At 35.1% G+C, this 15528-nt stretch overlaps 1 protein-coding gene and 1 long non-coding RNA gene across 4 annotated transcripts; both read left to right on the top strand.

The window, feature by feature from the left end:
* Positions 1 to 754: 754 nt before the first annotated feature.
* LOC107479563 (uncharacterized) lies at positions 755 to 3575 on the top strand. Of its 2 annotated transcripts, XM_016099689.3 has the most exons (5): positions 755 to 834; positions 923 to 1039; positions 1128 to 1220; positions 1541 to 2829; positions 3165 to 3575. In XM_016099689.3, the coding sequence occupies exons 3-5, from the start codon at positions 1208 to 1210 to the stop codon at positions 3186 to 3188; spliced, it is 1326 nt and encodes a 441-aa protein (XP_015955175.1). In that variant the 5' UTR covers positions 755 to 834; positions 923 to 1039; positions 1128 to 1207; the 3' UTR covers positions 3189 to 3575. The 2 variants fall into 2 exon arrangements, with proteins under 2 accessions (XP_015955175.1, XP_015955174.1); XM_016099688.3 differs by having other exon boundaries at positions 781 to 1039.
* A 320-nt stretch (positions 3576 to 3895) lies between these two features.
* LOC127745687 (uncharacterized) lies at positions 3896 to 12091 on the top strand. Of its 2 annotated transcripts, none has more exons than XR_008007035.1 (3): positions 3896 to 5202; positions 5301 to 5411; positions 11852 to 12091. It is a non-coding gene; the product is annotated as an uncharacterized LOC127745687 (long non-coding RNA). The 2 variants fall into 2 exon arrangements; XR_008007036.1 differs by lacking the exon at positions 11852 to 12091 and adding an exon at positions 9548 to 9586.
* The last annotated feature ends 3437 nt before the right edge of the window (positions 12092 to 15528 follow it).

Genomic DNA, 15528 nt, shown 5'->3' with positions numbered 1-15528 from the left:
TTAAAGTAAAGGTTTTTTACTTTTATAATTAAAAATTCGGTTATTTTTTGCAAAGGCTCAATATTAGATAAATATAGTATTAAATAAAAAGAATTAGAGGTAGGTAACACCTGAACTTTTAGTGCGATTATGAGGTACTAAATGTTAGGGTGCTACATTTAGACTGATCAATCATGTGTTTATTTAAATAAGTTTGTAATATATTTCATATCGTTTTTTATAAATAAATTTTGTGGGTACTATTATGCATGTTTTTGTTTTTAATGTATATTCAAATGAGATGAGTGATTTATTTTGTTAGTTGCATAAAGAAATTGAAAAATCCAACTTAAAGTAACTTTTAATGACTAAAATTTACCCACATATATAATTTTTATATATAATTATATATGACACATGATATTAATTATAATTGATAGAAATATAAATTTTTATTTAAATAAGACTACAGATTATGTTTATATTATTTAATTTAATCCATAAACTTTAAGCGAGATAAAATTAAATTTGTTTTAATTTGACTCAATTCACTTATTTCTAACTCTAACTTCAAAAATTAAACTCTTAATATTTTAATTTTAGTCTGACATACTATCTTTCTAATTTCAAATTTAATTAATTTATAAAAATATAAAATAATAGGCACATTTAATTATGATAATAACAAAAATAATTAAATAATAAAGACAGTCTAGAAATCTGGAATATACCACGCTTTCTAGATACAGAGCAAGCCAAAGACGTTAAAAACGAACCAAGGTTTTGTCTGCAACTGGAAACCGAAAGATAGTATCTGTTTCTTTTGCTCATGTGCGTGTCCTTCAATATTTCTAGGTAGGATGTTACTCGTTCCTTTTCCTAAAAGCTTTTACCTTTTCATTCTCGTAATTAAGACTCGGCTTCTGAATTTTGTTAATCGCAGAGTTCACTCTACACAGACATACATTTACTTTTCCGTGTGTGTTTCGTTGCACCTATCCATGCTCATTATTTGGGAAAGTACATAAACAGTTAGATTCGCTCTTAACAATTTTTCCTAGTAAGAGAAGCGTGTTCAAGTTTTGGTCTTAACTCATTTTCATCATTCTTTTACCTACCCTTTTTAATTTTATTTTTGTTCCTCACAGTTGTTTCTTGTGAAGCCGTAACCCTCTCTGTTCTTGCAAGTTGATTTTGACTCGGGTCGGGTTCTGATTTTGATAATCTTATGGTGGTAACCGGTATGTGCTTCGTTTCTCTCACCCTTTGCTTTTCTCTTCGTTAAGGATCATGTTTATTGTTTCTCTTTACGATCACCTATGTAATGCTTTGTTCTATTTTTTTTTTTTAAATTCAGAAATTTCGTCAAGGTAATATCTATGATCTATTTGTGGTACTGAGCACATGGTTTTGCGCATTTAGTGGGATAGAGACACCTGTTCTTAAAATATTTTATATCAAAATCGTGAAATCATTCGCTTTTTTATTAAAAATAAAAATAAATTATATTTTTCCATCACTACCTTGGCTAAAATCAAACTGCTATACATTCCGTGTTCAGAAATTCGTGATCGTGATTACTTCAACTCAACATACATCGATCGGGTTACCATGGCTGAAACAGGCACGTGTCATGTGTTAGCTCGAACGCAAAGTGATGCAACGGCGTTGAAGGAGACTCTTCATGCCCAACAGCAACTTCTACAGAAGCTCTACGTGGAGTTGGATCAAGAAAGAGAAGCCTCTGCCACCGCAGCCAGCGAAGCGTTAGAAATGATTCTGCGTTTGCAAGGCGAAATGGCGGCAGTGAAGATGGAGGCCAATCACTACAAAAGAATGGCAGAGGAGAAGATAGGCCATGCCGAAGCGACCCTTGAAGAACTTGAAGAAGTTATATACCAAAAGGAAATGGAAATTGCGTCGCTTGAGTTCCAAGTAAAGGCTTACAAGCAAAAGCTTCTGAGCTTCAGGTGCGATTTCAATGCCAGCGAGTTTGGAATTGAAGTCCCAGAGGATCAGATTTTGAACAACGCAACCGATCAACAAGATGAAGAATTCTGCCAAAATAACTCTATCAGAAGGTTTCAATCTATGCCTGCTTCACAGTTCAAGAAGTCGTTTAGAGTCGCTGTGAGGAAGAGTGAAAGATCAACCAGTCCAGTTCTGGCCTTGGAAGCTATTCCTCCGAGCTTGGATCTGGCAAGAAAGTCAACAGAATTTGTAAGTGGAACACTTGACTCCTACTGGAACCAGATAAAAATGTTGAATGAAAGAGTGAAAGTGGTTTCCGATTCGAATGAAGAAGAAAAGTGTGCAAACTTGAGTACTATAAGTGAGCAAAGAGAGATAATGCCCTCCTTTATTGATTCAGATAATCCTCCTTCCACGCCTAATGTGCACGATGTATTTGAAGTCCCACAAACAAGTGAAAAAAATAAAGTGAATGAAATTGGGAAAAAATGGTTTGAGAAATGGAAGTCAGAGGCAGAGAATAGATTAAGGAAACCAGACTCTGTGTCTGAGTATGAGGGGAAGCTTAATGTGCACCGCGAAATCACTACCCGAAGCATTAGGCGCATGACGACTGTTGTTGGCCAAAGGAAAGAGGGGATGGGTGTGGATTGCAACTTGCAAGAGGAGCTGCAAAAGGTGCATCAGAGAGTTGAGAGGCTTGAGAGGGAGAAATTCAGTACTAGAGAAGAGATTACCAAAGAAGTGGATGGTGAAGAGCAGTTGAGGCTGTTGAAGCACATAGAAAGTCAACTCAAATTGATGCATCTAGAGATGAAAAGTTGGAAAACTAAGAAAGCCACCCCAAATGAAGATGTGTCTTTAGCTCCTCTCCAAGAGGTAAATATAATTTTCCTCTATGTTAATTTAAACTCGAAATTCTTGGTTCAACGTACAGAAAGCACAATTTTAACATCGAATCCTTATACTAGATCTATCACTAGAACTATACCGTCCATGTTAAACCGAAACATTTTTTATTCAATTGAGCAATTCTCATTATAGTATCTTCTCCATGGCTGCCTCTTATTGAAGCTATAAATCAGTGCTCATACGGAACTCTTCAGTTTACTAGTACATCTATCATATTTTATGAGAACTTTGATTATTTGTGCTCTTTCTGACGTCTGAAATATAAATAGAGTGATGACAACATATTATGCATATTTGCACAGGCAATGTTGCACTTTTGGTTTTGACAAAGTATCAGCAAAAGGCTAGTCCGCAAGAGGGGATATTCTGGGGTACAAGGTAGAAAAGTTCAAATTTTGTTTGTCACAAATATATATAATTCAAGATCATGCAATATTGGCAATGGCGTGACGGATATTTATAATCAAGGTTGAACTGTAATCTGATGAAGAGATTGAGGTTCTGATAGGCAATGGCTTGCAATATTTAAATCGCAAAAGTATACGCATCGTCTGTTTGCCAGCAATTTGTTGATAAAAAGTGTCCTGAATTCTTTGATTGTTGTATTCAGGCTAAATTATGTTTTTCAACTTTCTATCCCTAACATTTTGGGGAGATTTTTAAGGAACTATGTTGTATGTACACCAAAAATATGGCACCATATAAAAATATATACTTAGTATTCATGAAAAAATTTATTATTACTGTCATAAAGTCATAAAGAAAACTGAGTATTCTGTCATAATAGGTTGAAGTATTTTATTGCAAAATGTTTAGTTATTTTGAGAGTAGATTATTTGGTTCGAAAAATAATATAAAATAACATGTATAAATATATAAAAATACGTGATAATTGATTTAGTAGTTAATTTTTATTTTCAGTTTTAATTTCAACATGTTTTTTTTTTCCAAAAGGTAGATTTGCATTACTTAATAATGTAACAAATACAAATGTCTATTAAAGAATTAAATAAAGCAACAAGGGGTTCTCCCATATATCACATTTCAGTGATAAAATAAAACACTTGATATAAAGATAAAGGTGAAACAGCAACGTTAGGTTATAGTCAGAAAACTGGAGCTCTCAAAATTTCTTGATGCATCTTCTTGGTGGCCTCCACAATCTCCAAGACCGGCTTCTCTCTCTGAACAAATACAAATTCATTCCTCCCTTTCCATATTCCCCAGCATAAAAGAGCAATATACTCCATCTTCCCTCTTCCGTCACTCCTTGTTCTAGCAGCTTCAAGTCTTCTACTCCACCACTCAGCAAAATTCGGTTGAACCAGCTCACGAACATCTAAGTTCATAGGGGGCAGTACCACGCTGGTGCCGATTCGGGACAGGACAGGAGGCAGTGCAAGATGGTTTCCTCAGCAACTTGGCATCTTGAACAAATTGGTGAGGGTGATTGGAATCTTCAGTGAATTAGTTCCACAACTGGTAACCTTTTGTGAATGGCTCGCCAAATAAAGAAGAGGACTTTTGAAGGTACCTTCACCCCCACAGACTTTTATTTTTCATAATTTGGGGGCACAAAAAAACAGGGAGATGCCGAAGCCCATATGCTATTTGATAACCAAAAGAAACCTCATACGCTTCGCTTTTAGTCACCACTTGAGCTTTGAATCGATGTGTTCAAAATACTAGCAGCAATACTTGGAGGGAATGAACTTTCTATTAATTGTTGATTTCATCTTCTCCCTTCTGAAAACAGGTCCTTTACCCAATATAGATTTCGGTTGTGGTTGTTTGGCAAATTAATTGTGAATGGATATAGAGATTGCAACCATGGGTCAGTAAAAATACGTACACTGTCCCCAGATCCTATCTTCCACCTCAGTCCCTTTTTTATTACTGTTCTTCCTACTCAATAGACTCTGCCAACCCCAAGAAGATTGGTTTTTTTTGTCTGCATTCATCAAAGAAGAGTAGCGGAAGTACTTGCCTTTCAACTTTGCCAGGAGAGATCGAGGTCTGTTAACTATGCGCCAACACTGTTTTCCCAGTAATGCCAAGTTTTGTGCTCTCAACTCTTTAAATCCAAGCCATTTTTCTCTCCTACCCCCTTTGACCCAACCAAAATTGAGTGAGTATTCTGTGAACATCATTCAACAAAGTATTGGGTTTAAAACAATATAGCGTACAAATCAGAACCGCTTCACCTACAGCTTTAATCAGTACATGTCCCCCCCGGTGGAGCAAGTTCCTCTTCCAATATTGCACCTTCTTTTGGACTTTTGTTTTGATGTCACTGAAGGTAGTTTTCTTAGAGCGATGGACCACCGATGGGAATGCCAGGTATTTATCGTGTACTTCAATATGATCAATATTCATAATTGCTGCTAGTTATTCCCGGATGTCTTGTGGAGTATTATTACTGACAAATGATGATTTAGGTAATTTCACTTTTTGCCTGCTTATACTTTCATAATTCTTGAGCAATGAGAGGATATTCTGGCAATGTTCTGGCAATACCTTACCAAAGAGAATTGAGTCATCTGCAAATAGTAAGTGGTTTATTGTTGGACTTCTCTTATTTATCTGAATTCCTTGTATAAGCCTGTAGCATGAAGGATAATCCTTCCGCACATATAAGAAAAAGATAAGGTGATAAGGGGGTCTCTTTGATGGATTTCTCTTGTTGGCTTAAAAAAACCATAAAGTTGACCCTCCATAATTACAGAATAAGAAACAGTAGAGAGTAATTTCGTTATCCAAGAAATCCATTTAACATCAAAGCCCATCTTATGCAACATAAACCATAAATAAATGTCATTCAACTCTATCATATGCTTTACTCATATCTAACTTCATTGCCATTTCACAACCAACCCCTCTTTTCTTAGTTTTCAGATAGTGCATGCATTCATGAGCTACTAATATATTATCAGAGATTAATCTCCCTTTTAGGAAGGCACTTTGGGTAGGACTTATAATAATATTCATGAAATTTTGCAATCTATGAACCAACAGCTTTAAAATAATCTTATATACAACTGTAGATAAACTAATTGGTCTCACCTCTGTCATATCTCTGGCATAAGGGATCTTCGGGATCAAACAAATTTAAGTGTGATTGAAACTCTTAAATATCTTTCCTCCTCCAAAGAAGCTATGTACTACTTTATGCTCATCTTTGCCAACTATGTCCAAGTATTCTTGAAAGAATTTTTCCGTAAAACCATCATCACCCGAAGCACTAGTCGCATACACACTAAAAGCAGCCCTCTTAGTTTCTTTAGTGGATAATTTCTGTCAGTCTACGATTTGTGCTAGCTATAACCATGGGCTGAAAGTGTTCAAAGAAAGGGGATGGATCCTCCTTATTGGTTGAAGTGAATATATTTCTGAAGTAGTTTTCAGCTACATTTGCAATGCCCTCAGGGGTGGAAGTAAGAACACTGTCCTCTCTTACTAGTCCTCAAATTTTATTTCTCCGATTTATAGCATGAAATTTCTGGTGAAAAAACTTCGTGTCCCCTTCCTTCAACCATTTGCACCTGGATTTTTCCTTCCAATAAGACTCCTCTTTAGCATAGACATCTTCCAGCTTCTTTTCAATTTTAGTCACCTCAAAACCTCCATGTGTGCCTTCTCCTCTCACTTCCTCCAATTGCCTCACCAAATCATCTATTTCCTTTTTAGAGTTATTATTAGTCTAAGTCTGTCAGGTAAAGAACTTATGCCTACATACCTTAAGTTTTTGGGACAGGATAAACATCGGGGAACCATGTACCTCTGTAAACCATGCCTCCTCAATTAAACTTCTAAGTTCATCCCTTGCACACCACATTTCTTGAAATCTGAATCGTCTCTTACTTTTCCAGTTGACTGAGTCAGTGTCAAGTAAGAGAGGAGAGTGATCGGATTCTTTGAGAGCTTTCTTACCATAGCTCCTTGGTAATGTTCACACCATTGATTACTTGCCAAGAACCTATCCAACCTCTCCCGTATAAGCCAATCACCCCTTCTCCCGTTGAACCAAGTAAAGGGTTGATCAATCATCCTAAGATCCATAAGAAAATTATCATCAATGAAGCATCCACCCCACTTCTCATCTTAGCACTATATAGCATTGAAGTACCCAAATAGCACCATATTACCTCCAAATTGCTCTAACATATGCAATAGTTGCTGAAATTGGGACAGTCTATTGGACTCATTAGTGCTAAGATGAACCCCTATGAGCCCCATTCCACCCTCCTTATCTCATCTTTTATCATCACCGCTTGAAAGAAGTCACCCTACAGAATTATCTGGACTTCAATATGTTCTTTCCCAGCCAATATAGTACCTCTAGCTAATCCAACTGGGTCCACAATCCTCCAATCTTTGTACCTGCATGCCCTGAGTTTCTGTTCCACCAACCGGGACTGGTTCTTTGTTTCACATAAGAACACAACCTCGGAGGAGTGGAATTGACAAATCCCTCTGAGATTGTGGATTGTTAGGGGTCTCTCCAAACTCGACAGTTCCACATTAAAATCCTCATTACGCCATGGGTGCCATTGCATCGCTGGCACCCTCTACCATCACAGGAGCAAACTCATCATCCCCGAGGCATACCCTCTTGGCTTTCCCTTCTCTGAACACTCCTTTTCTACTCAGCAAGGTGAACTAGCTCCCCTCCTTTTCTCGCCAACAACTTCATTTTTTTAACCCCACTAGAGAGTGATATTTCTGCACTATCTCCCTTTTGTGCCTTTGAACTAGTCTCAATTTCTTGGAGAGGATCTCTTACAGCATGTTTTTGTGTCACTTTATTAGGTTAACCTTAGGATGCAATTTGATTCCCCTTCACACTGAGCACCAGTGTTAGATTGTTGAGTTTCATTCTCTTTGTTGCTGACTTTGAAATTCTGGCCTGTAAATTGGTCTACTGAACAATCTGGGACTGGTTTCTTCTTCCTTATTCCCCCATTAGATGTGGTTCATTGTTCTCCCCTTTCCTTGTCTCCTCCCTTCGTTCCACCTTGACTCCAATTTGGTTAGCTTTAAACCATTCACCGAGTTTATCCGGCTGATGATGTTGTTGTTTCATATCCTCCATTTGTAAAATCTCTAAAATATCCTTACTTCTCTTTTTCCCAAACTAAACCCTAACTCTCTCCTAACACGCACGCACACCGCTGAGAATGAAAGAAAGAAAAAGAGAGAGGGAAAACAGAGAGGGAGAAGAAAAGAAGAGGGGGAGAAGGAGGATGACGTCGGTGAAGGCCACACTGCCGTCGTTGTCGTCGTCGTAGCTGCACGTGGAGAACTGTCGCCGTCACTGAGGGAAGCCCGAGCAAAGAGAAGAGAACGTGCGGAAGAGAGAGAGGCGCGATGAACAGAGGAGGGAGGTTCCGTCGCCATCATTGCCGGAGCCCTAGCCGCCGCCGTCGGAGCCAGCTTCGCCGTCGTCGACGTCGTTGCAGATTTGGGGTTTCAAAGAGAGAGGAGTTCGCGGAGAGAGAGAGAAACGCCAGGTTGGAGGAACTATCCGTTGTTGCGCTGTTCCTGTCGCCATTCGGATGTACCTGAACCAAGCCATCGTCCTTGCAGCCGGAGTTGGTGGTGTTGCTGGAGCTGAACTGCTCTTGTCACTATCCCGGTCCAGCCTTTCTCCTTAATTCTACTCTAACTTTCCTGTTCTATTATGCCACCATTTAATCTGTCTTGTCCTTGTTTTAATTCGATTTTAGTTTTGTCATGTTTTAGATTTTTAGAACTATCGCCAGCTCCATTTTGTCGCTACTCCGGTCCAAAATTTGTGCTCATTTTTCATTCTCCTTCGATCCTCCTCACCTTGAATTTAGCACTCTTGATTTGGTCTCTTCGGTCCCTTAGGATCACGTTGTGAGTAGGCTTTACATTTATAATCGTTAATTTTTTGGTTTATGCTATTTTAAGTTTTTAATTATATTTATAAAATTATTGCTGAAGAATTTTGATTTGATTAAAATAATTGATTTATTATAGTTGGATAATTATTTTTATGAAGGTCATACTTTAGGAATTTTACATGAGAATATATATATATATATATATATGTTTGATAAAGTTTTATATTATTTTAGAATATTTGATTTTACTCAGATATATACTTTTGAAGCATTAAAGTATTTGTTGGTCCCTCACTTTAAAATTGTAAAATTTGTTTTTATAATTGAAAAAGTATGGTTAGAAAAGTTTTATGACGAGAAATTATTATCTGATCTGATTTGATTCGATACTTTATGTATCTAAAAGATTAAAGATTTATTGTAATTGAAACTATATGTTTTGAATTGGTTTGAGAGGCTCGTATTAGAAAATTGTAGTTAACAGAGGTTATGACGTTAATTTAAATGCATCTAACTCAGATTCCAGCTAATAGGGGTGTTACTAGCCTAACGTATAAGCCACACATTAGATTTGTTATTCTGTTAGGACATACAAGAGAAAAGGACTATCCATAGAGGTGGAGTCATCAAAGTGTGGACTTTTGATTTGATTTCTGTATGAGAATTTTCTTATTGATTTATTTATTATGATTAATTACTATTTTCTAATTAAAAATTACTTTAATAATAATGTTTATATGGTCTCATGTGAATTATAAATGTATTGTCTAGTCACTAAATTGCAAAATTCATTCCGTTTTTCTAAAAATATTTTTCAGGAATAAATACTTGAATATGTGAACTCTTTATTCAAGAATTATGATTTGCAATGAGTATCTGTTTCTTGTTGTGTTTTTAGACGTTGTACGCTCCATATGTCACAGGTAGGATCTAACCATTCTTAGTTATTTTAACTTTTGTTAAAAATGTATAATTATTTATTTTAGAACTTGTAAATTATTCAAAATCTTTGTAACTTTTTTATTTAATTTATATTTGAGTTTGATAGGCGTGCTAGGGGACTATCTCGCTGAACGCCGGTTATGGTTCATTTTGGGTCGTGACAAAGTGGTATCAGAGCCTAGGTTTAACTTGTGTAATATGGAGCAAGTGTCATGGGTCACAATTTTATAAATAGAAGCGTGTCTATTTGTATAAATTGTGGCACTATCAGAGGCCTCTATAGGAATGCCATCCTTGTCCTTTGTGTCATTGTTGCCTTTTGATTATTGTGATCATGCGTCCTCTGTCGCTTCTTGCTATTCCTATCCTTAATTTATATCAATCTTGACTTATCCTTTGGTAGATTATTTTAAACGTGTTGGTGCAATAGTTTTGGTTTCGACTCTTTATCTTTTAGTTGATTCTACTCTTCCTCTCTTTTGTGAATATTTGCTTTAACCTTCTTCGTCTTTATGTTGTTCTCTATAGTTCTGGATTTCAAGATTTCATCAATGATCTAAAAGATTCGATATTTTTTTGTGAATTACAATCTGATTCTTTTTATAGAACTGTATTCAGATTTGTGGATTGTGAATTTGCTTAGTTGATAATTGAGATGCTTTCTCTGGATTTCGATAAAACAAATTTGTTCTTTGGAGCTAACATAATTTTGATTAATTTTTAATTTTTCTTTCAAATGAATAATTTTAAAAACTGTTATTTAGTTACTCAAGAAGAAGGACTATGTGATGAAACATATGAATAGAGTGTTATTGTTGTTTGTTCGATTAGTGATTTTCTTTGTTTAAGTGTAGTGAATTATTTGGGTGATCAGTTAGCCGGATCGAAAGTCTTTTCCGATCTTGAAGTTTAGTTATACTTTTCTAATTTGATGATTTGGTTTCGTTATGGTTCTTTGTTGTTGAACATGGCTTTTCTGTCACGGAACTATTTCCTACTTGATAAGTTGAGAGAAAAATTGTGAACGCTTTGCCTTTTGGTTGGTGATTATAAAATGAATTTTACTTTTGACTAAGATTTGAAACATGAGAATTTTCTTAACCCTTGCTTTTCTGAAAATTTCCTTATGCTCAACTATTGTTCTTATTCTCAAAGATTTTGGGAGATTGATTTTCTTGATTTGTAGTGCCTTTGTGATTCGCCTGCACAAAGGTACATGATTGTACCTTTGTCATTCGCCTGCACGATTGTTTCATCGCCCAGTCTGATACCAGATCGAATATATTTATTGATCTCACTGAATAGGTTTTGATCACCTGTCATGTGATTATTGCAACCACTATCGAGATACCATATTCATCTTTCTTCTTTCATTCTTCTTGTGATGATGCATAGAAGTGGCACTTTTCTCCCTCCTTTTCTTCAGAAAAGTTTGTGCGATAATTGATCTTTATCCTACCGTCTTTCCCCATATGCGCAAACCTTTTATATTGCGACACTATGATTTTCCACAATGCCAACAATCCTTCTCTAGGTGGTTGGTTTTCTTGCATATGCCACATGAAGAATATTGTTTTCTATCTTTAATTCTATTTTCTATTTTTCTAGAAGTGTCTGAACTTCTAGAATTTTCTTGTTTTTTTTGTCCTCTTTAATTTAGATTCTAAGATTTTATATTGAGCTTAGACTGAAATACATTTTTTATTGAATCTTCATCATCTCAACTTGCTCGTCTTTGTTCAAGAGTTTGTAGTGAGTTTATTAACTCTGTTAATGTTAGTAGTGTTGATAACTCCTTAGTTTTCTCAATTGTAGACACTTTAGAATCGAATTTGAAAGGCAAACTAATGAGTATTTTCTCCACTATTTTTTTTATCGAGCAAGTCCTTTCCATAAACTTTTATTTCATTATTAAACTCATTAATCTTGTATAGTAACTTTTTATTTTCTCAGAATCTTTCATTTTCATATTTGTGTATTGCTTCCTTAGAGATTGGAGGAAGATTGTGCGTACCTTTGTGTAGCCTCTGAACTCATGCTCCAAATTTTTTTACACTTTCTTACCTGACGATATTCCTCTTATTCTTGAGAAGATTATCTTCGTTACAGTTTGTTGAGGGAAAGCTAGAGAAATATAATATAATTTCTTTGCTCTTCCTTCAATTTCTTCTTTTCTGCAGCAGCAAGCGTTGCTTGATTCTCTAGCATGGTGAACTCTTTATGGACAACATTCCACAAATATTGTGCTTGTAGAAAGATTTTCATTTGAGAATGTAGTCCTCATAATTCTCTTTAGACAATATGGGCACAAAAATATTTATAGTTGAGATAATCATGGTTATGGAAAAATTTATTGGAGTGGGTTATAATGTGGTGGATATGTATAATTAATAGGTTAAGAAGAAAGATTTTACACCCAACAGATGATTGAATGTAGTTTTGATATCACAGTTAGTTTTATGAAATAGTTTTGGTTTAGTGTATTATGAACTTGAATATTATAGCAAGGATAGTTTTAATGAATAAGTAGTGCATGAATGGTTTGAGAAAATTGATAGTTATATTATTGATGGGTTAAGGAGAAAGTACAAAGGCTAGTGAAATTTGTGCTTGTTACACTACAAGAAACACCATTAAAATTGACGGCCAAATTGATGGCTTTACCATCGATAATAATAAAAATCGACGGCACAAGTCGTCACTTTTTAACTTGCACCACTCTTTATTTTCTCCAAGGAGTTATGTCGATACTGCTACTTCTTCTTCTTTTTCTTTTGACTTGCACCACTCTTTATTTTCTCCAAAATTAAAATGTAAGAAGAAACAAAGCAAGCTACAAGCTTCCACTAGGACCTTCTCTTCCCATCATTGGAAACCTACACCAACTTGGAAAAAGAACCCCACCATTCCTCTGCCATCCTTGCAATTATTCATGGCCCAATAATGACTTTGAAGTTGGGACAATTAACCACCATAGTTATCTCTTCAGCTGAAATGGCCAAAATGGTGCTTTAAAAGTATGATTAGTTCCTATGAAAATCTAATAGAAATAACTCTAAGAAATAAAACATAATGAGTACTTAGTGCCTTACTTATTGGAATATTTTGAGGTAGATTATAGATCACAAAAAATAAGTGTTTTCCTGTAGCAAAATGGTATCAACATAGCTTGGTTTAACCTGGTCTTGCATCACCCAAAAGAAAACAAATTATAGAGTAACTATAGAGTTAAGATTCAATCTAAAACAAAAGAAAACAAATTAAAGTTAGCTCAATACAAATAGAATAGCTTGAGTTTATGCTACTGAATAATTGAGGTTACTACATGTTGAGATACTTGAAATCTGTAACATTTAAATCAAATATCACAACTAAATAAAAAAGCCAACAAGAAGAACAACACAAGAAGCAAAAATTATTTCATCCTCTTGAATATTGATTTAGGGTACTTCCCAGCTTTTGAACATTCAGAGCAATGACAATGAATGCTCTTTGAGGCAATTACTCCTTTTATGTATGAGAAATAAACAAATGAACTAAGTTGAATATTATACTGCTGCTGCTAGCGACTTGACAAGCTCTGCAGTGCCAATCTAGTCGCATTTTTAATTTTAATGAGTAATGTATTTAAAAATAATATAACATTAAAGAGTAAAATTACTTTTTCACAAGATGCATATATTATTTAAATCTAACATAAGAATTGGAAGTCACATTTTAATGATGCAGAATGCAATGTACATACATATACAGGCCAAGTGTGCAATTAAAGTAATACATAAACATTGATTGTAGTAGGCTAGTGGTAGCATCTTAGTGGCAGTATTTTTTTCCTTTTAACATGTTTATACATTTATATCTCATAAAAACTATACCTGAACTTGAAAAAGGTAAATTCAATAGAGTTAGGAGACAACAAAAAAAGGTTACAAATGGGAATACTTTTATGTATTGTATAGATTATTATTTTCAACAGGAATAAAACAAATGAACAAACTTTCTAATGCCTTCCAAGCAAGTGCCATGGTGAGGTAAAGTCGTTGCATCTTAGTCTCCATCTGTTTCAATTCTCCATAATTGGTCTTATTCAATGTGTCGGCCACTGCTAGGAAGGCAGTAATGATGGAGTAAAATGAAAAATGGTTACAGATTTTCAATGGTTGAACTGTCCATCATGTTCTAGTGATCCAGGCATAGTTTTGCTGTATGTCTGATCTCTACAAAGAAATGATTGTAAATCCAGATTATTCTTTTGCAGATTCCACATTAACAAGAGCAAAATAAACAACAAATTGGTAAATTCAGCAAAATAAATGTCAAATCAAATAGAAATCCTACCAAACCACAGTGACCAGCAAAACAGATGAAAATTCAATAAGTAAATCGAATCTCCAAATCAAGAAGAATTGATTATGATAACTAGGTTTCAGTAATATTAATGTGATTGTTATTAACAAACGTAAATTTAGATTTTGATGATGAAAATAGTAGATACAAAAACTGAAAAAATAAATATAATAATTAGAGAGAGACAGAGAAGAACTTACAAGAAGCTGCGATGGTGATGGGCTCATAGCGATGGGCAACGGGAAAAGATGTTGCAACGACAAGAGAGAGAAAGAGAGCTTGGAGGAGGAGGAGCTCTGCTGTCCGGCGACTCTGCCCTTTCTCTGTGACTCTGTCTCTGGCCTCTACTCTCGAGCGTTGGAGAAGAAGAAGCAGCCTCACTCTGAGATTTTGGGGTTAATTAGTGTATATTCTGGTTTTCTGAAGGCTTGAGATTAATTTTTGGAGAATTGAGTGATAAAAATTGAGGTTAATTTTGTCAATTTTAGTTAAAAAAAATCATTATTTTAGCTGTCTATTTTATATAATAAATCTACACCGTTTATTCAGTTTTAGAAGGAGATCTCCATCGTCTAAATTTATCAACGATAAAAGTTGTCAATATTATAATTATTAAAATAGACAACTGGTCCGTCGATTTAAAAAAAAATTCACCAACTATTTTGCGACAATGTGACGATAATATTAACATGCTAGAATGTTGCCAAAATAATAAAAGACATGGTCCTCGATTTTAGTATTTTATTTCTAATAATTTCTTTTTCTTTTTCTTTTTTATTTTAGTATTTTCACCAACTATTTTATCGATGACAAGCCGTTGAAAATTATCGACGACAAGCCGTTGAAAAATATAGACGAAAAAATTTATCGTCAATTTTTGAAGTCGATAATTGCACTGTTTCTTCACTATAAGAAAAACACTCATTCAGGTACATTCGAAAAGTGTAGCTAAAAGTGAAAAAAAAGATACCTTAGACTACGGCTACTCTTTTTGGGCTACGGTTACGCTTTTTAGGGTTATTCCTATTCGGCCGTTGCCTATTCTCAAAGGCTACGCTTTTCTGCACCAAGGGCTATGCTTTTGGCGTTTGGGAATAGGGTGCGTTTTTCAAGTGATACTGTCCAGAACCAAAGGCTACGTTTTTCAGCTTCCATTTTTAACAGAATAGGCTACGCTTTTCAGCACTACTGCATCACTTGTAAAGCGTAGCTACATTGTATACCTTGACTACCGTTTATAAGTATAGCCTTAGGTCCCAACAAGATTTAGGTTGCCATAATAAATTAGCAGCCATAAAATCTTCTATTTGGGAATAATACAAATTATTTCTCTAAAAATAAAATTTATTTCTCTAAAAATAAATTATTTCAAACATAAGATTTTCTATTTGGGAATAATACAAATTAGCAGCAATCATTTTAACTAGTAAACAAACATCCCTTGTCACTTCAGGAGTCACTCTCTGATTACCCGCTCATTTATCCCTATGTTCTTCATTTATCGTGGAAG

The sequence above is a fragment of the Arachis duranensis genome, chromosome 3, assembly GCF_000817695.3.
Source record: "Arachis duranensis cultivar V14167 chromosome 3, aradu.V14167.gnm2.J7QH, whole genome shotgun sequence".
NCBI lineage: Eukaryota > Viridiplantae > Streptophyta > Magnoliopsida > Fabales > Fabaceae > Arachis > Arachis duranensis.
The sequence above is the reverse complement of the archived record's forward strand: the minus strand, read 5'-3'. Positions and strand labels throughout refer to the sequence as shown.